Source organism: Camelus ferus, chromosome 27, assembly GCF_009834535.1.
Source record: "Camelus ferus isolate YT-003-E chromosome 27, BCGSAC_Cfer_1.0, whole genome shotgun sequence".
Lineage (NCBI taxonomy): Eukaryota > Metazoa > Chordata > Mammalia > Artiodactyla > Camelidae > Camelus > Camelus ferus.
The window spans coordinates 14065122-14091065 of record NC_045722.1 but is presented as its reverse complement, the minus strand read 5'-3'; the positions used below and the strand labels follow the sequence as shown (position 1 = coordinate 14091065).

The 25944-nt window shown below is 40.9% G+C and overlaps 1 protein-coding gene across 8 annotated transcripts in view; it reads left to right on the top strand.

The window, feature by feature from the left end:
• The window catches only part of AGBL1 (ATP/GTP binding protein like 1), a 702585-nt gene that overhangs the window by 212770 nt on the left and 463871 nt on the right, over positions 1-25944 (top strand). For all 8 annotated transcript variants that reach the window (XR_004315706.1, XR_004315705.1, XM_032469254.1 and 5 more), the window contains exon 18: positions 13618-13798. Coding sequence is in view for 6 of the 8 variants with exons in the window: in XM_032469254.1 (XP_032325145.1) it covers positions 13618-13798 (181 nt within the window). In the remaining 2 variants the exon portion in view is untranslated. The remainder of the gene's footprint in view (positions 1-13617; positions 13799-25944) is intronic.

Genomic DNA, 25944 nt, shown 5'->3' with positions numbered 1-25944 from the left:
GGAACAGCCCTGGGTTCTATGTGTGGAGTAGCTAAGCAGCAAGGTTACTTTTCCTATCGCCAACCTCCCCCCTTTCCTTAAACACCTCCGGGTTCCTGAAACAGCCTCTACCACACCGACCCTTGTAAGAGTAAAAGTTTCCACATCTCACTGCAAGTAACGCAGCTATTGAAATTTCCTGGCACGATTTCAGTTTTAAACTGCGCTGCTCAGGTGTCGGGTGATGACATATGTTTTGGGCTTAAGACTCTTAAATTTTCTCCGCCTGCCTTATTGGTCCTTATGACTCAGGCCTGTAATTTTTGCATCGTGTGGTGTTCACTCAGTGGTTTTTCTGCTGTCTTAAATAGCTGGAACTGGAAAGGGTTTGGGGGAAGTCTGAGGTTCCTGCAAGGTCCTGCAGTGAAGAGAGCGTGCTTTCAGTTAGGAATGTATGATTTTAAACGGGAATCATCATAGTTGCCTATTTAAAAATGTCCATTTCACAGGAAGTCACATTTTCCCCTTGCTCGTCTCATCACTTTCCTTCCCTTCTTCCCGGCTATGCCTGATGATACTCTGCAGTAAGGCTGCCCAGTAGCCCACTGTAACACGATGGCCAGCACTTTGCTTCTGGAGGAAACTCTGTCTTTAGAACCCAGAGCCTGTGCCCTCAGGGAATTTGAACTTTTTTTCTCGTTCACATACTTTCAGGCAAATAATATAGGAAAGAGCAAAGCCAGAGAGACCCGCTGGATGTGATCTGGGAGCAGAATTACCCACTAGGATATTTCAAAGTTTTCTGAGCAAAGCCGATAGCTCTTTAATCTTTCTCTTCGAGATTCGTATCTGTATCTTTCTGTGCTTTATACGACGCCTAAACCTGGTGAAACGTAACATAGCGTAACAACGCGGGATGTGCTGGGGTGGAGCATGCAAAGGTCTCCTTACCAACTCATTTTGGTGCTTGATGCTTCTCCAGGTTAGTGTGATGCCGGACTTTGTCGTGATAGTGCTCAGGCCAGGAGCTCCGACAGGAGATTGCTTAAGCCTTGGCTGTGTCTTTACAAGACATGCTTTCAGAAATAGCTGGTAGTGATTTGGCCCCTCTCTAGGTGGTCTGCAGGTGACAATGCCCTCCTGGGACCTTTTAGAGCTTGAGGGAATTAGTTCATGCTCCTGTGGGCAGAATTAATTCTACTAGGGAGGCCAGGGGCAAAGGAGCTAGTGCCCTGGGGTACCAGTGAGCCAGCGGATCCCAGGCACAATTGCAAAGCATCCCTGAGATAAGCTGATGGGTTGGTGGGGGGTCAGAGGAGGTGCAGCAGCATCTGTCTGCAGTTTTCCTGATGTGTAGTAAATTCCTAAAACCCAATCCAAATGCTGTATTATAATACTGTCTATATTATGTATCATTATAGCACAGATACATTCTTTTTGTTTCCAGCATATTACAATATAACAAAATCTCCAGAGAAGTTCATGCAGTTTGACGCAGATGAGGAGATGCAGATGAATTCATATGTTTATGCAGCGTCTAAAAACTGTTACCTCCGCCTCGATTACACTACTTCCTCTTGGTGATCTGAGAAGTGCCCAGGAATAGATTTCCTGATTTTCTCTTCATTTATACCCATTATCCAAGCCCACTCTCTCTTAGTCAGGGATAGAAAGGCACAAAATAAGAAGGCGAGATCGCCCTTTGCAAAGAAATACGAGTTTGTGATACTGCAAAATTGGATGGTTTCATGAGAAAGAAGACAGTAAAACGATGTTTTCTTTGTGTGTGTGGGGGGGCCTTCTTCTTTTATTCATTTTCTAATGTCTCAACTATGTTTCATTGGGGTATAATAACTAACCATTAAATACGGTAAAGGGTTGCAGTTAGAGAGTTAGAAGAGGGTCAAGGCTGTATTTTTCAATTTAGTATTCACGAGTCACATGGGACCACTGAGCAATTAAAAGAGAGTAGTCCGAACTGAGATGTCCTGAAAGAGACTTCTGTTAACTTAGTAAAAAAAAATGTAAAATATCTCACCAAGCATTTTTTTTGTATTGATTACTTACTGAAATGGTAATATTTTGAATCTCTTGGGCTACATACAACTTAACATGAAAACTAATTTCATTTTTTAAATTAAAAAATGTGACTATTAGAAAAAAATACATTTTGCATAATATTTCTGTGCCTTGCATTCTATTTCTGCGGGACAGGGAAAGCTTTGCTGCTCAGAGGGTGACCTTTGATGAGCAATCTTGGCATCACTTGGGAAATGGGTAGAAATGCAGGGTGTCAGGCTCCCCTCAGAGTCACTGAAATGGAATCTGCATTTTCACAAGGTCCCTGGAGGCGTCACATGCACAGCACAGTTTGAGAAACACCGCTCTAGATGAGAGAAGCTTCTAAAGGGCCAAAATTCTTTCATTCTCAATTTACCTACTTTCCATGGGGAAACTGGGAGTTCCTTGAGGACAGGGACTCTGCCTAAAACTCCTTGGTTACTCTCCGTATTTGATGTGTCCTTGGCACACAGAAGATACTCAGTAAGTGCTGAATAAATGAACGGGCGCATAATCTTGTCAACCACGTCATGGATACAATTTTTCACTTATTCACTTACTCATGTAAAGTGAAAAAAATCTGATGGGTGACCACTGTTGAGGGCAAATAGTTTAACGTGGTTGTTTTGGTGTCAGAAACACAGAACAATGTGCTATTATCATACGTGAGGAAGCTGACTGGCCTCCCTGTCTAGACTTTGAAAACATTATTCTGACTGTGACATGGGAAATTATCTGAAATGGAGCAAAAGTCCAAATTAGGTCATGGTGCTGCCCTGCTGAAACCTCCATGATTTCCCATCACAACCCAGTCTTTCTCTGTAAGACTCACTGAATCTGGTCTGGTCCACATCACACCCTCTGCTCCAGCCCTACACAACTTTATGTCTTCAACTGGCTAAATGTCCTCAGTGCACGGAGGTCTCTGCTTAGATGTCAACTCCTCGAAAAGCCCTGTCTTCAGCATCTTTCCCAAGATGATGAGCTCCACCCTGCCTCTGAATTCTCTGTCACTTCCCTCGGCGTTATTTTCCTTCGTGGTACTTCCATGATGCTATTGTTTGCCTTCTGCACTGGGAGGCAAGCCCCTGATGGTGGGACTTTGACTCTTCCACTGTGATAGCTCCAGTCCCTCTTACAGTGCCCGATGCATCTTAAGAGCTCAGTAAATACTTGTTGAATGAATGAACAAGTGAGTGAGTGGATTTTGAAAAAAACAAATAGTGAATTTGTTTGTTGTGACACAACTGGGCATGGAGCTGTTAATTTACAGGAGCTAATTACACCCATCTACTCAGCAAACATTTCCCAAAAACCCCCAACGTACACAGCTTTAGGAACAGAGAAATAAGGTACAGGGAGCAGGCAGGACAGTGGAAGATACCAAACAAGAAAGTGGATGAGAAGGTTCCTTGGAGAGTTATTTACAGATGCATGGATGGTGTACATCAGGATAATGCCAGAAACCCACACGTGTCATAGAACTTAAGAGATGGGGACTGTTTCTTCCTGGGGCAAGGGGAGGGGTTGAGAAAAGCTTCAGGGTGAAGGCAATGAGAATTTGCCAGGCAGAGAAGCAGGGAAGGACTTCTACATAGAGGGAAGGGCGTGGGCAACAGCACAGAGCCATGGAGGGGAAAGGACAGGCTGTGTTTTGGGAACAGTAGACTATTTGGGAACTGAGACCAGACAGTCTGACCGAGGCCGGCTGGTGGAACGTGCAGTGAGAACTCTGTAAGAAGTGTAGATTCTACTGGAGTTTATCATGTGAAAGGGGATGCAGTCAGATTCGGGATTTTTCTGTTTGGTTTTGGATCTCTTGGGATGCCATGTGGCTGGACCAGATGGTGAGGAAGAGGTTGGATGTGTGCGGTGAAGAAGCAAGAGGGATGCATGATGGAGAGAGAGAGGAGGAATTAGAGAGGGCGGGACTTTGCTGGTCCTGGACATTTTACTTTGAACTTTTCTTCCCTGCTGTGTGTATTTCTTTGTGAAGAAGTTTAAAAGAGCTAAGAAAACGATTCCTGTGCCGCCGTGACAAGATCATGGTCTTCCAGTCAATTTCTGTAGCTCATCAGCCACTCAGGGCCTGAGGTCAGCCTTTGCTCCATGGCCGTCTCCCTGCTGCCCCCAGGAATCCTCAGCAAGGCAAGCGGGGACCATGAGCATCCTCTCTCCTCCCTCTGTCAGTGCAAGAGCCCCTATACCTCTGGAGAAAAGGAAGAAATCTCTTCACAGAAAGAAGTCAGAGCTTCTCAGGCTGTATGTCACTCATCTGGGGGTACAGAGGTCATTCCTCAGGCTTTGAGAAAAGGCAGAGCGGGGGCAAGATCTGAGGCCACTTCTTGCCCCTGGAATAGGGTGGGGGTGAACATGAGGCATTTAGGGTGAACTGAGGATTTTACCTTCCCATTTGGAGCAACCCCAAGTGGAAATAGTTTGGACACTGCAAGCTGGTCAGTTTCTTATTCTCGGGGCATATGGGCCAGAAAGATCATAGCTTCAGAGTTTATAAAAGAGGGCATGTGTTCAGAAGACCCTGCCCGTCTGGGAAGGAATTGTGCCCCAGTGGTCAGCCGCAGCAGGAGAGCTCTGGCCCATGCTTGACTGTTCAGAAGCTATTAGCAGTGATCACCTGCACTGTTTCCTTCTGCTGCTACCTGACTTTTGACTTCGCTTCTCATTAGCACTTGCATCTGAATATTGGAAAAAGAGAAAAGAAAAAAAAAAAAAAGAAATGAAGCTGCATGTAATTTTGCTTCTTGTTAGGAGCTCTATGAAAAGAATACAGAAGAATATAATAGAATCAAACGGAATTGAAACTACTGGCTAAAAAGTTTTATTTTTATCTACCACATTTCACATGGCCATTGATAATCATTGAATTTAGTGCTGTGAAGATCTGAGAGAGCCTTATTTTACAGGTCAGGAACTGAGATTTCAAAAGAGTTTAATTTCCCCAAATCCATTCAATTAGTATGAGGCAGAATTGGGCCTCAAACCCAGCTTGCCTGATGCAAAATTTACATGGTGCTCGTTTGCCCCTCGATATATCATCATGTTTTATCTCAGGAGGATTCATTTCGGCTTTCCTCTGAAGTATACACACAGAATAACACACCGTCAAATGGAAAGAACACTGGATTTTGATTCAGAACACCGAATTTTTTTTCTCATGCCTTCTCTCCTTCCTAGCGTTCTGAGTGAGAAGAGAATAATCCTTGTCTTGCTTACTTCACCTTTTACTCTGAGAACTGAAGGGATAATGAAGGTGAACGAATCTTCTCAGCTACAAGTTGTGCTAGAAATGTCATGAATCTGTTTACATATAATCTCACACGTTGTAACAAAGCTGGCCTGAATGATTGGTTAGTCTGTCAGAGATCCACCAGTTGTGATAACATTGAATCGATTTAAATGTTACCACAACTGATAATATTTCACATTATTGCAGAAATTCTAAGAAATCAGAAATGTATGAAAAATAAGCGATATAACCTTTGGAGAAAAATGTTTCATTGTTTTTGCAAATGTTAGGACTGTCTACCTGGAAATTTCGATCTAATCAACAGAAAAGTTAAAAAAAAAAAAAAGAGTATAAGAAATCTCAGGAACTTGGAAATTCCAGTAAAAAAATTCTCCCTTCTTTTGGAAACCGTGTAAAAAGAACATGTATAATAGAAAACACATATTCCTATTTCTGCAAAATGAGGAGACAGAGTTCTAAGTACTTGTAAGGGGTGTTAAAGGTAGCCAAGTTCTTGCAGAATCTGTGTGGAAGGAACATGCAAAAGAAATGGAAAACAGAGAGGTCAGTACCAGGAGTGATATGATCCAATATGCAGCAAAGATATTTTTCAAACCTGATGATGGGATGAATTCATTTTCAGACAAATGAAGAAGACACAGAAAGGGAGAGTGTTCACTGACAGCCAGACCCATGTCACAGGAAATACTGAAGGGCGATTCTTTAGGCACAAGGAAAATGAAACTTGATAGACGCTTGTAGGTGCAGTAAGGGATGAAGAATAATTAAAAGGGTAAATATACAATTTAATTTAATTTAAATCAACATTGACTTTATAACACAATAAATTGTGCTCTACGCGGAAATTGACACAACATTGTAAACTGACTATAACTCAATTTAAAAAAATGGTAAACAAACAAACAAAAAACAAATGTTTTGTGAGTTTTAAGATTTATAGTGGGAATTAAAACATGGTAGGTTATATTGCATGATGGTAAGTCAAAAGTGCTTACTGTAATCTCTCAAGTAACTAATTAAAGAAGAATAAAAGGATGTATAACTGCCAAACTAATAGAGCAGGAAAAAGGACCAGGAAAAAAAATACCCAATCAGTCCAAAGGAACACCAGATAGGAAAGAAAATAGATTCTATAAAAGTTAAGATGAATGGAGAGCAAACAATACAATGATAGCTTTAAACCCACATTTATCATTAGTTGCAAATGCAAATTGACTAAATGTTCCATTTAAAAGAAATAAAAGATTGCTAGGCTGAGTAAAATGCAATATTCAACTATATGATACTTCCAAGGAATAGATATCTACTGAGAAGTGATGGAAAGGTTGAAAGGAAAGGGATGAGAAATGATACATATTGTAAATACTAATCAAAAGGAATCTAACATTAAGAGAGACAGAGGAGAAGCTAAGGAGAAATGCGTTAGCAGAAACAGAGACATACCTTTTATCAGTAACCTGTCCAGTTAGAACAACGTAATGATGGTAAATGTGTCTTCAGTTAAAGCATAGCTTTAAAATAAAGAAATAATTGACAATATAAGGAGAAATAGGGAGATCTAAAATCATCTTTGGAGACTTTTACCTCTTTTTGTAACTCACAGTATAAGGAGACATAATATCAAGGAAGAATATAGAAAATATGAACAATTTAACTAACAGATCTGATCTAATTGGTGTATATGGAACATCGCACTCAACAGCATTCTTTTAAACACATGGGTAACATTCATAAAATTCCATCACACACTGGGGCCAATGGTCCTAAACTGGAAATAACACAAACGCTTATCAACAGGTGAGGGGACAAGCAAATTGTGGCGTATCCATTGCTGTGTGGTACACTGGAATATACGTCAGCGGCTAAAAGGAACAAATTATTGCTATAGGCAACAACATGGATGACTCTCAAAAGCATTATGCTAAGAGAAAGAAGCCAGGCAGAAAGACATGCTGTATGAATCAATTATTATGACATTCCAGAGAAGACAACCCTTTAGAGACGAAAAGTAGATTTGTGGTTGGCAGAGAGTTGTGGTGTGGTGAGATGATTGCCTGCAAAGGTGAAGGAGGGGGATTTCTGTGATAATAATATTCTATAGCATGATTGTAGTGGTTTTACAGCATTTGTCAAAATTCACTAAAGTGTAAAATTAAAATTGGTTAAATTTATTGCGTGTGTGAATTATACCATAAATACAGCTAATTAAAAAAGAGAGATGCAAGAATCTTTATATATCGATGTGGAAAGACCTCCAAAATGTATTAGTAAATGAAAAACACACAGTGCAGAAAACGTTCATAGCGTGCTACTTTTGATGGGAAACATTAATATGATGTGTATTATATAATGGATAAAATTGTTCCCACCACACCTCTTTGCAAATTTTCTCTTTCTCAGAATCTTCTTTCACTGGCATTTTCTTTTCCATTTCTGTTTCCTGGTCTCTTTCCTCAACCTCTTGCCCTTCAGTTTGGTCATTTTTATCCATTCTCTTTCAGTGTTAAGGTCTAGTTGGCTGACTTGACTTTTTTTTTTTTCAACATTAAACTTTTTTTAAGTTGAAATGTAGTTGATTTACAATGTTGTATTAGTTTCTGAATGTGTAGTGTAGTGAATCAGTCATACACACACACACACACACACACATACATATATGTGTGTGTATATATATATGTATATATATTCTTTTTCATTACAGGTTACTACCAGCAATTGAATATAGTTCCCTGTGCTGTACAGTAGGACCTTGTTATTTATCTATTCTGTACATAGTAGTTTGCATCAGCCAATCCTGGACTCCCAATTTATCCCTCCCTTCCCCTTTCCCCGCTGGTAACCATAAGTTTGGTTTCTATGTCTGTGAGTCTCTTTCTGTTTTGTAAGTAAGTTTATTCATGTCATTTTTTTAGACTCCACTTATAAGTGATAACATATGGTATTTTTCTTTCTCTGTCTGACTTCCTTCACTCAGCAAGTCTTGACCTTGACCTTGACCTTGAAATCACAGCCTGCTCTTTTGGCCATTTCTCCTACGGTCTTCAGCTCCAGCAAGAACTCCCATCTGATCACACCCTTGCAGAAGGATCTTCCATGGTGCTTCCTTCCGCAGCTTCTAGGATTGTTTCCAAACTGCTTAGCGTGGGCTAAAAGGTCTGTGTAAGAGAAACAGGCACAGACTTAGCTTCATAGCATCTCCCTGCTTCTTCCCACCATATAGCTAGTGCTTCAGGCACATAAATTCACATCCCTCTTCTTCACACACTTGTGCTCTGTGACCTCATTATTTTGCAAAGACGCCTACTTAGCCCCTTTCCATCACCTCCCTCCTTTCTCTTCTTCATCTGGCAAACTCTCACTCAAACTGGACGAACCAGAGCCAATGTCACCTCTTCTGTGAACATTCATTTATTTTCTCTTTCTCTTTTGTGGTTGACTACTATTGGAGCATATTTTCCCTTTATGAAAATTGACATATGATTATGATTTTCTGAAGAGACGAACATTCTAGATTGGGATAAAAAGGACATGAAATTTACCCAGATGGCCTCCCCTCACAGATGTGTCTCTGTGTATAGACAGCTTTGAGTATCTGCAATTACACACGAATGGCATCCATTATGATACAACCTTCTTTCCTACATTTTTTTTCACTCATCATTATGGAGCAGATATCTTCCAGTGTCACCAGAAAGAAATCTATGTGCCATTGTTAATGATTGCATAGTATTCTGTTTTATGAATCATTTCCTTAACTAATTTCCTGTGGATGCACATTCAAGTCATTTCTAGTTACTCGCATTACCGTCAATAATGTCACAATGAGTATTTCCACTGTGCTTTGGAAATGTCTTGACAAATGTCCCTGATCACATTGGATCATAATTATCTGTGTGCTTGTCCTTCTCACCAGACTATTATTAGTTCCCTGGCTACAAAAATCATGACTTCTTTTAGAATCTCCAGAACCTTACAGAGCATCAGTAGGAGCCCAATATATATTGCTGAAAGAAAGAAAGAGGTAATAAATGAATGGATGTTTATATAGTTGGGTGCACATGTGTATCATCACATGTCTTCAGTTCTCACTCAGTTTTTCACTGGCCTTGAGTCTGATATCTCTCAGGCATGATACAACCCCCTACTTGTTTCTAACAGATGTCATTACCACTGACATATATTCAATATGTAGCTTTACGAATTAGAAAATTGCCAACCATGACTCCTCCATAGATTTTGATGGCCTCCAGAATAGATTTTATAAATTGCAGAGTAAAGAAAAAGGCAGATACCTGACACTCTTGGCCCTACCCTAAACAGAGATGAGATGAGTTATTAAAATTTAAACTGTCAATGATAAAAAAAAACACATAGTATGGGCATTGCATGCTACATCCAGCTGTGCTCTATCATGGGTTCTCTGGAGCACCATTTGCTGCTGCAGCTGAATGGTCCCATAAGTTTAACTCACCAAGACGACTGCAAAATTGCCTTCAATCACAGAGAGGAAGAGAGGAAAAATCAACTAGCAAGGGCTAAAATGCTGCTTATGCTTATGTCTTCGTGAGAACAAGGTTTTCCCTATTGCTTCTTCAGGAAGCTCAGAACAGCCTGCTAGGTCTCGTGGTGAATTAACAATACAGCAGATTATCAACCTGACTCTCCATAGGGAAGAAGCATATCATTGACATTTCTTTGCAAGGGCTGCATTTGGCTTATTGACTAATGCACAGCATTATACTGAGTATCAGGCAATGGGACTCAACTGGCCCAGACAATGAGAATGTTCAGTTGGTGTTGAAAATTTACAAGAGCTTAAGCTATTTTTTTAAAAATGTCTTCTTGCTGGGCTGGGAGCATTTACTGTTGTTGTTCAATATGCTGTAAATGAACACAGTTCAAAAACCAAAAAGAGAGTGATATGGAATTATAGGACTGAAAATAGGCAGCTGATTGGGTACAAATTCATCAAGCCTCTTTATTTCTCAGAAGGTTTTTATTGGTGTGCCAATACAGCTTGCTTTGGAAGGAGTGAAAAGTGATTGTGAGCAAATGATATAGTGGGAAAGTTGACCTTCAGCTAACTTCAACTGTGCTCAGCTAGCTGACTGTGTATCTCCCCCACTGTCCTGCCCAAGATGCTTATTTAGTGAGTTCCAGTTAGCAAATCATTAGTTTTACATGCAGAACACCCAATCCAATACTCAATTTCTTTAGAAACTTACATCATTCATCTCAGATAGGAAATGGTGGGGCTGGAATTTGAACTTTGGAAATACGGCTCTAAGAGTTGTTCTCTACTCCACTAGGCTATTCTGTCTCTGAATAAGCAAATGTATTATCTACAATGTCAGAGTTATTTTTTGAAGCACAGTCTTTGGCATGCCTTTCTCCTATTGAAAAGCCATCATTTGCTCTCTATTTCTTAACTATTTTCTCTGGGACACACATAAAAAAATATTTTCATTACAACTTTCTCACTCTTTTCTCCCCAGTCCAGAAAGCACTCTTGGATGCATGCTGTTCTGGATAAAATTATAAGATTGACTTTAAACCTGATCTTATATTCATGTAAGTCAGACTAGAGTTTAATGAGATGTAGCAGAAATATGATTACATTTACCTAGCCAATTAGTGATTTATTGGGCTCAAATATCCAGAAACACTGAAGAAGCTAGTGAAGATGCAGGGTAGCCACTTCAGGAATTTTTCAAGAACCCAGACTCTTTCTACCATCCTATCATGCGACGTTGAGTCTCAAGTTGGCTTTCTCACCTGAAAGGATCATATCTGTGTTCAAGGAACGAAGAAGAGAAGGGGAAGGATAAGAAACAAACACCAATAAGGCATTTGCCAGGTGAAACTGTGCTCTTTACTCAGTTTTCCAGAAAAACTTATCCCCTGCTACCATTTATATCTCATTGGCCACAGCTCTGTCACATGGCCACGTCTGCCTACAAGAGGATCCACAACACTGGGTGTTTTCATCTAGGCATTCCCCCACCCCCTGCCAAATCAGGGATCTGGTAGTAGGAAAGAAAGGGAGAAAGGCTACTGGGCAGGAAACCATCATTTTATGTAATATGTGTAGGTATATATGTGTGTATATGTCTATGTATGTATATATATATAATGTTTATAAAATATACACTATAAATATGTTATATATATACACATATGTATGTATAACAAGTAAACATTTACACTTTTATTAGTAACCAGTGATTCTGCCATAGATCTCCTCACAGATCATAGCATACCAGTGAGATACTGACTACGTGGTTGAGAACCTCTGATCTACAGAATGAAATCCAAATCCTTAAACAAAGTATAAGTAGGGATCTTCCCAGTTTGACACCAGCCTACTTTCCTAAATTCATGAGCTACCACCTCCTGTCCTGTGCTTCTGCCATTCATCGTTTTTCTTTATTCTTGAATGTGCCAGTTTTTATTCCTCTGTGTTCTTTGTGTGTTCTTTGCCTAGAAGACCCTTTCTCACCTTCTCTCTCTAGTTAGATGACACTTATTCTGTAGGGCCCAGTCTAAATAGCATCACATTTCTGGAAATGTCCTTCCCTCTCTCCATTGGATGTATTTTTGGTGCTTTATATACACCTACACTAGCTCACTTGTCATTATTTGCTTGTGTGTTTGTCACTACTGACAAATGCTTTGGCCTCTTACAGAATAAGGACTGTAATAGATTCAACTTTTTTTCTACCCAGTGCCTCCTGCTGTTCCTAGAATATGTTCAAGACACCTGCTTAAGAAAAAACATAGCTGAATATTGTTCCCAACATATAAAGATCTACATATATATATATATATATATATATATAAAGTATATATATATATATATAAAGTAACCTGCTCTCACATAGTGAGTAAAAATGAATGGATATATGCCCCTTAAACCTACATCCCATTGGCTGTTGACAGATAAGGGTTTGTTTTGTTTTAATTGATGATAACAGTAATATAATTTGGTAATTAAAAGTTTCTCTGTATTTTCTTACTTGTTCTTTAACTGTTATTGAGAGTAATTCAGTTTTGTCTTTCTTTGTATAGAATTAGGGGCACAGTTTATTCCATCAGAAAGAGTACTGTTTAAGAGAAGAAAAGCTGTATTTAACTCATAGTGATTTGAATGACTGGGAACAAAATGACTAGTGTAACTCTTAGGCTGCTTAGTGGCTAAGGTATTTCTAGTTTGCAAATGTTTAGTTCTCGTCAGTAGAGTGGGTTTCGCAGCAATAAGGAATTGAGGATACAGAAGCAAAAGAGAGTCAAAAACCCACACAGAATGGAACGAGGGGTTAGAGCAGACTTGGGGAATTGCTTGTGTGATACCACGTGTTCCCTCCTTATTCTCAAGTGTATAGGGATAGACATCACTAATCAACCAAAAGACATTTTCCACCAGAGCCCAGAAGAGGTCCCAGAATAGGTCTTAACACTACGATGCTTCATGTGTCTTCTATCAGCAAAGAAAGAATAAGTCTTTCATGAATGAATTCTTGATAAATCTGTTCATGTCAATACACTCCCTGAGATTGGCAGAGAGTGTTTTCCTGATTTCTTTTGCAAAGGGAAGGAAGTATTGCAAGACTGAGAATGAGCTTCCTAGTGCCTCCCTTTTGTGTGAAATCTCCCCAGGATTGGGTTCAGTGTCATAAAGTCCGTCACAAAGTCCCCAATACAGTTTCTGCACTTGACTCCTATTTTTACTGGGAAATGAGAGGGACCATCCTAACCATGGACTTTATAATTGAGAAGGGAGGGAAATAACACATACATACTGAATGGAAAGCAATATGCCAAGTGCTTTATAATTATGTCCTTTTGTTTTTTATAACAACCATGCAAGGTCAGAATCATTGTCCTCATTTTACAGATGAGAAAGCAGCCTTGGAGAAATTAAGTCATTTGGCTGAGATCTTACGACTGGTAAATGACAAAGATAAGATTCAGCTTTAGATCTGGGACATCCACCATCATGCTATTGGACTCTGAAGAGTAAATTGCCTCCTTGGTGGCCTTGCTAATATCTGATTCTTGGCTTCTTTTTATGCCACTAAGTGCTTATGCTTTTGATAACAGGCTTGAGCTTTAACTTTATACTCTCTTGAGGCTTGCAAACCATAGAGGCAGATGGAAAATGGATAAATGCACATTAGATATGTATTAGAAACAGTCAACCAATTTCAGACTTCCTGCCAGTCAGGTGTAATTCTGGCTTCCTGGAGATTATTTTGATGGACATGGAAAGTGTATTTAGGCTTAATTTTCTTGTGTCTCTTTCTCTGCAGGGCAGCGCCCGTACCAGGTGCTCACTGCTCGAGTTCACCCAGGAGAGAGCAATGCCAGCTGGGTGATGAAGGGGACCTTGGAGTTCCTGGTCAGCAGTGACCCTGTGGCTAGGCTCTTGAGGGAAAACTTCATTTTCAAGATCATCCCCATGCTCAATCCAGATGGTGTCATCAATGGCAAGTATGTCTGGCACTTGGCCCAACCTAGCCTGCATTTATGTTACCATCGTAGCACATCGTTGTTTTGCCCAGAGGGTTTGATTGGAGAGGTCTTGGTACTCTGGCAGGAATAAATTCTCTTGGGTTCTGGTACCTGCTACAAATAACAACGTCTTCTCCGTTCATACTGATGTCAGTCTTATGAGACTTTGAATAGAAAGACTCACAGGTAATTAATAACAGAGGACTCTTTAGAAATAATCTAATCTAACACTCTCCTTTTAAAAAGGAGGGAACTGGTGTCCATGATAATCAAAAGACTCCCCCAAGTTACTTGGAGAATTAGTGGCAAAGTCAAGGCTCAAACTGAGATTTCCTTGAAGTGAAGATCAATGCTTTTATTTGCTTACTTATATTTATGGCAGATAAATCTTTATTCTCAGTTGCATTTTACTGAGTTTCGGTTACAGCTATAATACGAGTGTCACTTTATCTAAATGGAATGGCTCAAATGGTTGAAAAAATGGCTGTGGAATGACTAAAAATGGAATGATTGAAAAAATGGTTGGCCAAACAAGAGAAGGCTAGGGTAGTGCTTCTGACCTACCTCCCAGTGGGTGGGGGTCAGGGTTAACGTTCACAAATACCCGCCTCAAACTGTGGGAAAGGACTAAAGCCCCTTCTGATGGTAATAAATGATTCTTTTTACTATAGGATTGGACATTGGTATCCAATGGAAAAAAAACAGAATACAAGATAAACAGAAAAATTGAAAGGAACACTAATTTCAAAAGCTAAAAATGAAAAAGAAGTTACAATTTAAAGTATTAGTATTAACGAGGCAAAAGCACACATTTAGAAACCTGAGAAAGTAGAGCAATATTGAAAAGGTGAAACAGAAGAGATAAAATGAGAATCATAAAGAAATAAAAAAAGAAAACAAATATTTCAGAGATAAAGTTAAAATGACTTAAAGTAAATAAGGAAATGTTTTAAGAAATACAAAATAGTAATTTTTTTCAGGAAAAAATACTAAATAAATGTTAAATGGCTGAGAATAGATTAGCTTCAAAGGATAAGCTCAAAAAAATACTGGTAAGTTTAAAAGGTTAAAGATATAAAGATGATAAAACATAGGAAGAAGATCAGAACAAATTCCAAATGATGAAATATTTTAAGTTATGTCAAAATGCAAGCAAGTCAAAGCTAAAGACTGTAAAAATAAAATTTTAATAGATAAAAAATGGAAAAGAAGATAAGTAGGTAAGGAAGGCATTGGTGTGTTCCTTACAAGAGTCCTGGCTTTGTAGCTCCCAGACTTCCTTTGTTTTTTGTTTTTTTGGGTGGAAGTTTTGGGTAGGCAGAGAGCTGGGTCCTTGCTCTTTGCATATGGTGACTGGTTGGTCTTCAAGCTCATATGTGGAGTGGGAGGCCAAGTCCTTCAGCAGATGACATCAATCAGGCCTCTGGCAGCAATCAGTCTTCTTAGATCTCAAGTTGAACGAAGCCCTAAAGCAGTGTTCTTTCCTGGTCCAACAGAACTCAGCTGGCCCCCTACCACGCATTCCTTTGGTTCTGGAGATCAGCTCCTGGGCATCTGTGAATGACCCCTCCCTGTTTGAGGAGCTGAGGATTTTACTAGCAAGCTTACTTAGCCTTAAATGAATGGAAAACAGCTATGCAAGCCATCTTGATGGACACGATCCCGTTTCAACATTTTCTCATCCAAGTTGGCTCTTTTCTGGAGTTACACATTCCACTGAATTGTCTGGAGTCTGGTAGAGAATGGAAAGAACACTGGGTTCAGAGTCATAACTCTAGTTTGGAATTCTGGCTCTTTCCCTGACCTACTCCGTTTTCTCTCCTGTTGGAAGAGGAAGCTCCCTGTTGACCTGTCTGGGTAAAGGTCTTATAAGCCCAAGGTAATATTCAAGCTCTGGGATAAATACTGTAGTTTCTTCCATTTCAGAGGCTCGCACCTCTGAATCAGAGGCTGATCCAGGTCTTTGGTTGAAAGGTTAATGTGGTCTCGGTCCCTGAACATCCTCCTGGCCTGCACACACATTATTTCTAGCTCACAGCTGGTTGCTTTGGGCTCCCTAATGTCAGGCCAGCTTCTTCTCTGTGACACTGCCATTCATCATCATTACCGTTATTTATTATGACTAAATTACCCTTTTTATTTATATAGCATCGTTCATCATGGAGCCCACGGCACTTGGTAGGTTACTTGGCTCACCCAAACAATTCTGGCTGAAAGGGATTTGGAAATCATAGCATCATTCTTCCGAAAGGAAAATCCCCAGGTCACAGCACATCATTACCAAAGGACTCGAGACTGCCGCGGAATCGTAACATCTCACAATAAGAGGGCTTAGAAGTCTCAGCTCATGAGCCCTTCTTAGAGCATACCTAACATATGGCTTATCTAACTTGCACTTGAACTCTCCCTTGACCTTCCACCTCAGGCCAGCCCCATTCCATAGTGTATAATTAAGTGGATGTGTTTTTCTGTGTTTTGATCCTTGCCTTGTGAATTTTACACATTTTGCCTAAAATGTGTAACAGTGAGGATAAGACCCAATCCCAACGTTTTACTTGCCTTAACTCCCCCATGTGAAGCCCTCTCCGAGTCTGACGCAGTTCACCTAAACATTGCTTGTGTGGTACTGTTTTTGATGCTCATTGATTTTCTTTGGACACGTTCCTGTTAATAGGCTTCTTCAAGTCAACAGGACTGCCCTGTGTGTGGTCTGACCAGCAAAGAGGCAAGCTTTGCCTAAAGATTAGAGAGCTGAAACCTGAACTTGGCACTTAACCTACTACACTGTGCTTTTCCTTCATAAAAAATCATGGGCCCCCCATGGAGTTTGCAAAACTGTGTAAAGGTGGGGTAGCTTCTTTGTGCAGTGATGGTAATGGAGCCTCTGAGGTTGGCTGGGAGGTTTTGATAGCAGTGGTCAGGGAGACAAAGCCAGGATTTTCAGTAAAAATATACTGGGTCTTGCCAAGCCAAAGATCTCTTAGCAACATACGTCTGTAACAGGAAAACAAAATACAAAGATGGTTTCCAAAAGAAATAATCTACCATCTTGTTGGCTTGGTAGGTTTTATGGAACTGGGCTGATTTGTAAGTAATCCAGGAGGACTGATGCAGTGTTCCCTTGACTCATAATTCTTTCCAACATGGGATACAAGAACAAGGAGACAACCAGCTGGGTGAGAGCAGAAATGACAATGGTGGCTTGATTAGAGTGTGGAGTGGGGAGAAGGCAGGCGATTCCAGAACTGCTTAAAAGCGCTATATGACCTGTAAGTGAGAGAGAGAGGAAATGGAGCACGATTCCCAATTTTGGGGCTTTGGTTGTTGGGAGGATGGCAGTGACAAAATAATTTTTACAAAAGCAATGCAGAGGCCAACATTTTATTCCCAGCAGAATCAGAGTATATTTATTCTTAGTAGATACACAACTCTATAAACTTGACTGCTGTCTTCCAAGGCCATTGCGGAACAGAAGTAAACAACAAGATCAAAGGGCATACTAGGAGTAAACACGCCAAAGTATTAAGAAGTAATAGCTGAATGTTCTGGGGGAAACAAATGAAACTATAAAACTCAGATAAAAATCTTGACAGTTTTAACTATCCGGGACCCTTTAAATTTAGTATCGATAGTCTTTTACTCAGTGTGTTGTGAAGGCTTTATTTTACTACCATAGGAACACTCACAGACTTTATGTAAAAAATATTTAGTACCTTTTATGGGCCAGGAAAGAACCTTGGCTTTTTACATGTATTTTCTTATCTAGTAACTATGGCCCAACCAAAGTATATCTTCTGCGTAATTTCTAGATACAAAAGCACGAGTATCTGTACGGAGAGGAACTCTTGGGTGAAATTTAAACAGCTGGTGTTACAGAGCCAGGACTAGAACTTCTGTCCATCCTACATTACTTGCCTATGGAGATTTAAGGACATTAGAATAAAAGAACCTTAAAATGTTCTAGCTGGGAGAGTTCTTGTGTATTATTTAGTCCCAGTCCTTCAAATAAGAAAATCGAGACTAAAGAGGTAACATGAGTTACTCAAGGTCACATAGCCTAGTTCAAGGCAGAAATGGCATGAACAAGTGTCTAGATAATTAAAACACTCTCTCTCTCACACCCACACACACACCCATGCCCAGGGTTGTATAGCTAGCTTGTGACGGAGCTGAGATTTGGACCCGGTCTGTCTACCTCCGGACCCCATGTTCATTTCAGCCTATCAGCTCTTCCCAAACTTGGATGGAGATACAAGCAAAGCCTCAGCCCCATCAGCAGATGGTCTCTGAGGTCAGTCTTGTTGACCTGGACCTTCACATCCAGTGTGTCTGGGATGGACCAAGCCATACCTTCCCAGCCCTCGGCAGTTTTGGCCCAGGATGCATGAATTAGCTCCTCCTCCTTCTTCCTTCATGGAATTTGAATTCCCACCGTGGCTTGGGCCTCGACACTCTGCCGTTTCCTGCCAGCTTTCTCCATTGGAGAAGACACGTCCTTCCTGTTGCTGCCAACTTTTGGCTGTAAACAGCACCCAGCTGACTTTGAATAGTTTCGGTCACGGGGCTCCCATTCCACAGTACATTTTTACTCAAGTAACTATTCAGGATCGCCAAGCGCTTACAATGATCCCTATTGGGCTCACTTCACCTTCCCTCCTGTTTTAATATGTCCAGGGCTTCCCTCTGATGCGACCTCAGCGCTAACTTTTTTCAAATCTCTTCAAATAATAACGTGGAGCAGTGACTCTCAGAGTTTCGGATTTCACAGATCAGTTACATTTGAAAAAAATGGTAAAAGTGGAAGATGCTCTCTGAGCTCCCAACAGCCGACTAGTTCAATATCTAATTCAACATTAGATGTTTTTCAGGCTGCCTCCCCTCCTCCATTCAATCATACAGGTAACTCAGGGGCTTGTGCTGCTGGATCTTTAGATCGTGGCAGTGAGCACACTTGCTATTCATGTTATGATACATGGTGCTACTGGTCACACAGACGTCCCTGTGGGTGGAGAGCAGCATAGTCACCGAATGGATTGGTTATCCCCATTGTCAGTCTTTCTGGAAAGGAGCAGATCCTGGAACAAGAAAAGATATCTGAAAAATGGACCTTTAGTGGGAAGAGTTAATTGTCCTGAGCTTGGATTTGGAGAAACTCTGGTCTAACCAGAGGGTCCCCCTAGGTTATATGGAGGAGGCCAGAAGAGACAGTCCCTCAAGGGGCCACGTGAGAATGAGAACAGCCATACCAATGATCAGTTTTACATTTTTTTTGTGAGTAGTCATCAACTGTTATATCATTTATGCTTAGCGAAATGTTAATAAGCCTTTCCGTCTTGTTTCAGTGGTGCTATTGAGATGGAAAGGAAATGTCTATGCCTCCAATTGGTGAGGGGGATAAGTGGCAGTCAGACTTAGAGAAATCCCTAAGGGAACAGTGAATATTAAGTACAATGGTTAATATGTTTTAACAGCCATGGTCAGTAAAATTAGGACGTTAAAAAAAAATTGCTTTATTGTTTTCTAACCATAACAGTGATAAATGATACAGTCAAGATAATGGGGCTTTCAAAAGATGAGACTTGATTCACACAGGTGGTAGAAGTCTGAAAGTTCAAAAAGGGGATGCAGAAGAAACCGAGAGATTAATATCGGCAGAGGCAGGCACTGCCTGCAAGGAAGGGGAAGCCAAGGGAAGAGGTGGAGTTACGAGAACCCAGGGGCTGAGAGGCTCCGTGATGCGGATGTTTGGACCTCTGAGAAGGGAGTCTGGCTTGACAAGGGCTTCAGTGGGCCAAGCGGCGTAGGGTATCCGAACGGCGAGGGGACGCATCCCACCTGCTGCTGGCGCCTGTGAGAGGGTGCAGCGATGCTGGGATTGTGCCAACCACCCGCTGCTGCTCTAGTCTCATTCCCTAGACCGGGGAAACAGAGGGGGTGTCCTTTCTTCCTCCTCCTGCCTGGCTAGCTCCCTCTAGTGCCCCCTGTTGGCTGAACCAGCAGCAAGCCAAATGGCAAGGGACTCTGAGCATCGTGATTTGCAGAGTTTTAGCTGCAGTGTGACAGAGCAGAGGCTCGACGTGTGGGCCGAGCACTCAGAGACAACTGGTGAAAAACAAACACAAAGCGTCTGTTGACCGAGTATCCAACACACACTCGCATCGGGCTTATTACTGTGTATATATGACTTCTTTGTTTTCAAAAAAATAAAATGGTTTTATTGTTTCCAATGGAAAAAAAAAATGTAGAAAATCCCAGTGCAGAGAGAAAAGCTTAAAGAATAAATTAAAAAGCACCCGATTCGGGGCTACTGCATTGCATTACTCCGAGGGGCATTGCTCACATTTATAAACTGTGATAATTACATAGTGCTCATAGAATTCTGTAACATGGAGGACCTCCCTGAATCAGGCTGCCCACAGATAAACATTATTAGCAAGTCGAAGTAGACTCATTAAGCATTTGTGTGTAAAGCCACAGCTTCAGGTGTATCAGCTGTTTCTTTAAATATATTTCCATATCCATGCCTATTTTAAGCTCCATAAGGCAATATATTTTGTAGTATAGTTTATAAACTAACAGCGTCTTCCTATGACAAAGAATACACATGGCATGATTAGTTTTTTAAAGTAGCAATCTCATAGTATCGATGGGCCATAATTAAACAATTCTCCATTATAAACAACAGACAGATGAGCACTCTTGTTAGCTTCTTGCTGAAATTTCTCCAGTCATTTCCTTTAGATACATTCCTAAAAGTAGTCTGTTGAGGCAAACGTTATGCGTATTTTATATTTGCCACATAGCATAGCATAGAAGACACTCAGATATGTGTTCCTCCTGGTTGCCCTTTTTACCTTGTTAACACTGAACGTTGTCAATCTTTTTATTCTTTGTCAATGTGACAGGGTGAAAATATGATTTTAATTTTAATTTTTTGTAATTTCTGGACAGTCATCTGGTGACTCTCCTTTTGAGTGTTTTAGCCTAGAACTTGGGAGGTAGCAAGTGCCTAGTACATATCTGTTGAGTCACACTCGGAGTGCACCTGACCTTTCTAACGTCTCTCTCTCACCGTGTGGCCCTCCAGATAGGTCATTCTAGACCAGAACAGGGGCTCTAAAGGACTTCTGAGTTACCTCCATCAGAAATGAACGGTTGGATACATATTCAGTTAAATATTAGCACTTAAGTATTGGTGTTTACTGCAGGTTAGGTTGGATGGGAAAATGTGGATCCTACCCATTTGAACCTGAGGGCATGATAATTACTTATCCTTCTCCTCCATTTAGTCACCTCCATTCTTTGGAGAACAACAGAGGACACATCAGGGAGCCTGGCTTTATGTCTGGGCAGTCTCTAGCAGGCTAGGGCTTAATAAGTGTGGGGCCTGTGGATCCTCCCAAGATGGGAAGATTTGTGCCGTGAAGACTCCTGCTAGATCATCACGGAGGTGGGTGGCTGGCTTCTCCGCAGACTCACCATCCACATTTGGCTTCTGAAGCACAGATTTTCTGCGTGCCTGTGAGTGTGGGTTCTGCAGTACTCCCCAGAAAGCCAGGGTAGTGGACCACACTCCTCTGTAGGAGGGAGAAGGAGGAGCAGGAAAAAGCAGGGGAGACCAGTAAAGACAGAGGGTTACTGGGTATCAGATGGTCAGCCTCCCCGTAGGTCTCTTGTTCTTGCTCTCACTCAGAAAGGCACGGTGCCCCCTGTCTGGATTCCCAAGCGATCCCACCTAAAGGGCCTATCAGGAGAACGTTCTACACGCTCTGTGGCCTTCGGGAAGATGACTGAGTGAGTTGGTGTTGTCTGTAAAAAGGATGCTGACGGTCATGGTGACATGACATGACATGAAAATAATAGTTTCCTTTGAACTCTCATTCCAAAGCTTCAACTCCAAATTCTCCTTTCAGCAAGGCCAGGGGAATCGAAAGCTCTGGCTCTGGAATCTGCCCGGGGAATGTTCGCTCGCCAAAGATCACATTTCTTCGCAGTTAACTTAGCCTACACCAGTCATCTGTTTCTTTAACACAGGAGCCAACTGCTCGTCCTGGGAGCTGACAAAGGAACTTAAACCTGCAATCATATACTTTTAAAATTTAGATTGTTATGCTCTTTTGTACTCTTTGGAACAGACTTATCAGTGGATAGATATTTTTGCTTTATTTGGTTTTAGAAAATTTTTAATTTTTTTGGACATGGAGAGAAGGTTGGCTCTTTGGATGGAAATGTCAGTGTGAGTCTGGTTGAACCCTATTTGCTGGTCTCTGTGTTAAGGGGCTCTGGGACGAGGCGGGCAAAGGGTATTTAATCATTCTCTCTGCTCTACTTTCCTTGTATTTGAAAATGGGGGAAAATGTTATTCTGATCCAGAAGGGATAATTTGGTCGGAGGAACTCTAATTTTCTCCATTTACCTCCTGCCCTCACAGGAAAAAAGGAGAAATGAAAGTCTCAGTCCATTTTGAATGCTAAGAGAGTCTCCTAGACACGACAAGGGAACATTCACAGGGCTATTTTAATCTCACAGATTTTTAAAAATACCTTTACAAAATGAAAGACAAACGACACATTTTAGTGTTTTAAAAGATGCAAACATAACTGTTTTCTGCATTAAGTTCTTTCCTTGCACATGTCTGCTAGTAATACTCAGATCATGAGCTACAGAGGTTTCGTGGGGCATCCGTGGTTTTCCTTCTGAGTTGGAAGGGGATAAAGAGATCCTTGAAGAATGTAGCATTTGGTGCAGCCCTCCAAACCTCTGTGCAAACACCATAGGAATAGTATGAACTAAGGGAACATTTGAGGGTCTTGGTCCTAGATGGGAATTCGACACACTCAATCTTGCTGATGAACTTGTTCTTAGAGATCAAAATGAAAATTATTTGCTCTGGGAACTCTTAAGGTCCTGCTGCTAAGTCATTTGCATAGTGTTCAGTGATGCATGGTGCTGGGTTGAGAGTTCTGGGAGCCTTTTCCCAAGGGCTTCCTTGCTCACCCCATTCCTACCAGAGCCTGCACAGGGAGAGAGGGAGTCAGGAGCTTGACTGTTCCATTTGCCTTTCTCAGACATTGCAGTTCTGAATAAATATTACTATTTATTATTCCTAAATTTAGGGTTATTAATTATATCAGCATAAACCTAATTTATGCCATCATAAACAGCAGTAATAAATGCTGCCAAATGCTAATACCCAGCTCTTGCCAACTGTGCCTGTGTTTGATGGGTTCCCCTCCTCTCTTCCCAGAAGCATTAAATTAAAAATGATTCAATGTTGCAGAATCATTGATCAAGTTGGAGCTGAGGCTCTGGGGGAAATGCTCTTGTTTTGTTAAATGCTTTTCTCCCTCATTGGCTGAGAAACTTCTGCTGTCTATCTGCCCTCCAGTTTTCCTCTGTTCCTTCCCCCATAGGAGGAAGAAATGGGGGCAGGGATGCAGGCCAGGAGGGAGGCAGATGGGTCTCCATTCGTTTCTTGATCTCCCCCTTAGAGATGGCTCTCTTTAGCATTCCTGCTTCTAACACCTTCTTTTAATGTAGATTTCAACGTCTTTATAAAGCAAACCCTTGAGAATAATATACATGTGTTATTTCTCAATTCCCACCATATCTACCATGTGTTTAGTGATGTATGTCACAAGGCTTCCTAAAATACAGGAAAGTCTGTATCTGGAAAATAGGAAACACAGCCCTGACCAGCCCCTGCCAATACTGAGGGTGTTTTTCCTTTTTCCGTTTACCCTCAGGGAGGCTCTGCTTTTATGAAGGAAGAGGGGGAGCCTGGCCCCTTGTTATCAGAACTATAATAAGAGCTCATTGCCTTTCTCAAAGCAAACTGTTTGTACTTTTCCTGCCTTCTCCCTGGTTTTCTTTTTTTCCCATCTGGGATGACTGGGATGGTGATGGAGTACAAAGAATTCCCACCAGGCGATCAGAAGACTGGGTTAGGTCAGAGTTGTATCCTTTCCAGCCATGTGGCTGTGGACAAGTTACATCGTCTCTCCACTCCCGTTTCTTCAGCATATTAAGGGGCTAGTAAACCCTAAGCACTGCACCCTCACCTGATTAGTATCAGGATCAAATACCAGAGTATTTTGAAACTGTGAAGCACTATACAGAAGTTTGTAAGTAAGGGTTCCTCTGATGTGTCCTTTTTTTTTTAAACTAAAGGAAGGAATATTTTTATTTTTCAACTTTTTTATTGAAGAATAGTTGACTTACAGTATTCTACTAGTTGCAGGTGTGCAATTAGTGATTTGACATTTACGTATGTTACTGACTGATCACCATGGTGAGTCTAAGAACCGTCAGTCCCCGTGCTAAGTTACTGCAGTGTCATCGACTTATTCCCTATGCTGTGCATTGCATCCCAGCGACTTACTTATTTGATAACTGAAAGTCTGTCCCCCTAATCTTCACCAGCACCCAAGAACCCCTTCTCCTCTTTGCTTGTTCTCTGTTATCTTTGAGTCTGTTTCTGTTTCATTTGTTTTGCTTTTTAGATTCCACCAATAAAGTGCACATATTTTTCCTTTGTGGTTGCCACGAGACCCTACATTTTTACTCCCCCCACAATGTTTGATTTTTTTCCCCCAATTTTTTTATTTATTTATTTATTTATTTATTTATTTATTTATTTATTTATTTATTTTACTTATTTATAACATTTTTTATTGATTTATAATCGTTTTACAATGTTGTGTCAAATTCCAGTGTGTTTTATGTTTTTGACATCATGCTTTACATCTTTTTACTTCGTGTATTGCTTGACTAATTATTTTAGAGGCAGGTGATTTTCCTACTGTGTGTTTTAATTTTCTTGCTCGCTTTCTAGGTAGTTGATCCATTACCTTTACTATAGGTTTGCCTTTACCAGTGAGATTTTTTTTTTTTTCTTTCCTCATTTTGTTTTTTCTAGTTTTGGCCTTTTCTTTTCCATTTAAAGAAGTCCCCTTAACACTTCTTATAAGGCTGATTTAGTGGTGATGAACTGAGCTTTTGCTTGTCTGGGAAACTCTCTCTCTCCTCCAATTCTGAATGATAACTTGGCTGAGGTGCAGTATTCTTGTTTTAAGTTTTTTTCCTGTCAGCACTTTGAATATATTGTGCCAGTGCCTTCTGACCTGTAAGGTTTCTGCTGGAAAATCAGCTGATTATCTTCTGGGGGCTTTTCTATATGCAACTAGTTGTTTTTCTCTTTTCTGCTTGCTTTCTTTGCCTTTAACGTTTGGCACTTTCATTATAACGTGTCTTGGTGTGCGTCTCTCGGGGTTCATCTTGTTTGGGGCTCTCTGTGCTTCCTGAACTTGGATGTCTGTCCCCTTCACCAGGTTAGGGATGTTTTCAGCCATTATTTTTCAAAATATGCTCTCTGTCTCTGTTTCTCTCATTTCTCTTTCCGCGATTCCTTTAATGTGAATGTTATTGTGCTTGATGTTGCCTCAGAGGTTCCATAAACTATTCTGATTTTTCGAAATTCTTTTTGCTGTTCCAGTTGGATAACTTACAGTACCCTGTCTTTCAGGTCACTGACCCGCTCTGCATCCTCCAGTCTGCTGTTGATCCCCTTTAGTGTATTATTCGTTTTGGTTCTTGTAGTCTTCAGTTCTGATTGGTTCTTTTTCATATTTTCTACCTTACTCCTTGTCGAAGTTCTTACTGAGCTCATCCGTTCTTCTCCTGAGTTTGTGTGCATCTTTATGACTCTTTCTTTAAGTTCTTCATCTGGTAAATTGCTTATCTTTTTTTTGTTTAGTTCTTTTATGAGGTTTTGTTTTATTGTTTCGTTTGGAAGGTATTGCTGTATTTCCTCACTTTGCCTGACTCTCTGTGTTTGTTTCAGTGTGTTAGGTATGTCAACTATGTCTCCTGGTCTTGAAAGAGTGACCTGACATAGAAGTGGTCACCAGAGCCAGGTGCTCCAGGACTGTCCCTGGGTGGGTAGTGTGTGCCCTCCTGTCTTGGTTGGACACCAAGCACACAGGTGGGCAGGTCAGGCGCCCAGCCGCCCACTGTCTGCAAGGCCAGGCTGTGACTTTTGTGGGCACCCTGGTCTCTGGGGCATGGCTGAGACTATTGCAGGTGTGCTGGTATGCAGGGCTGGTCCCCAGAGTGGGAGCCCCTTT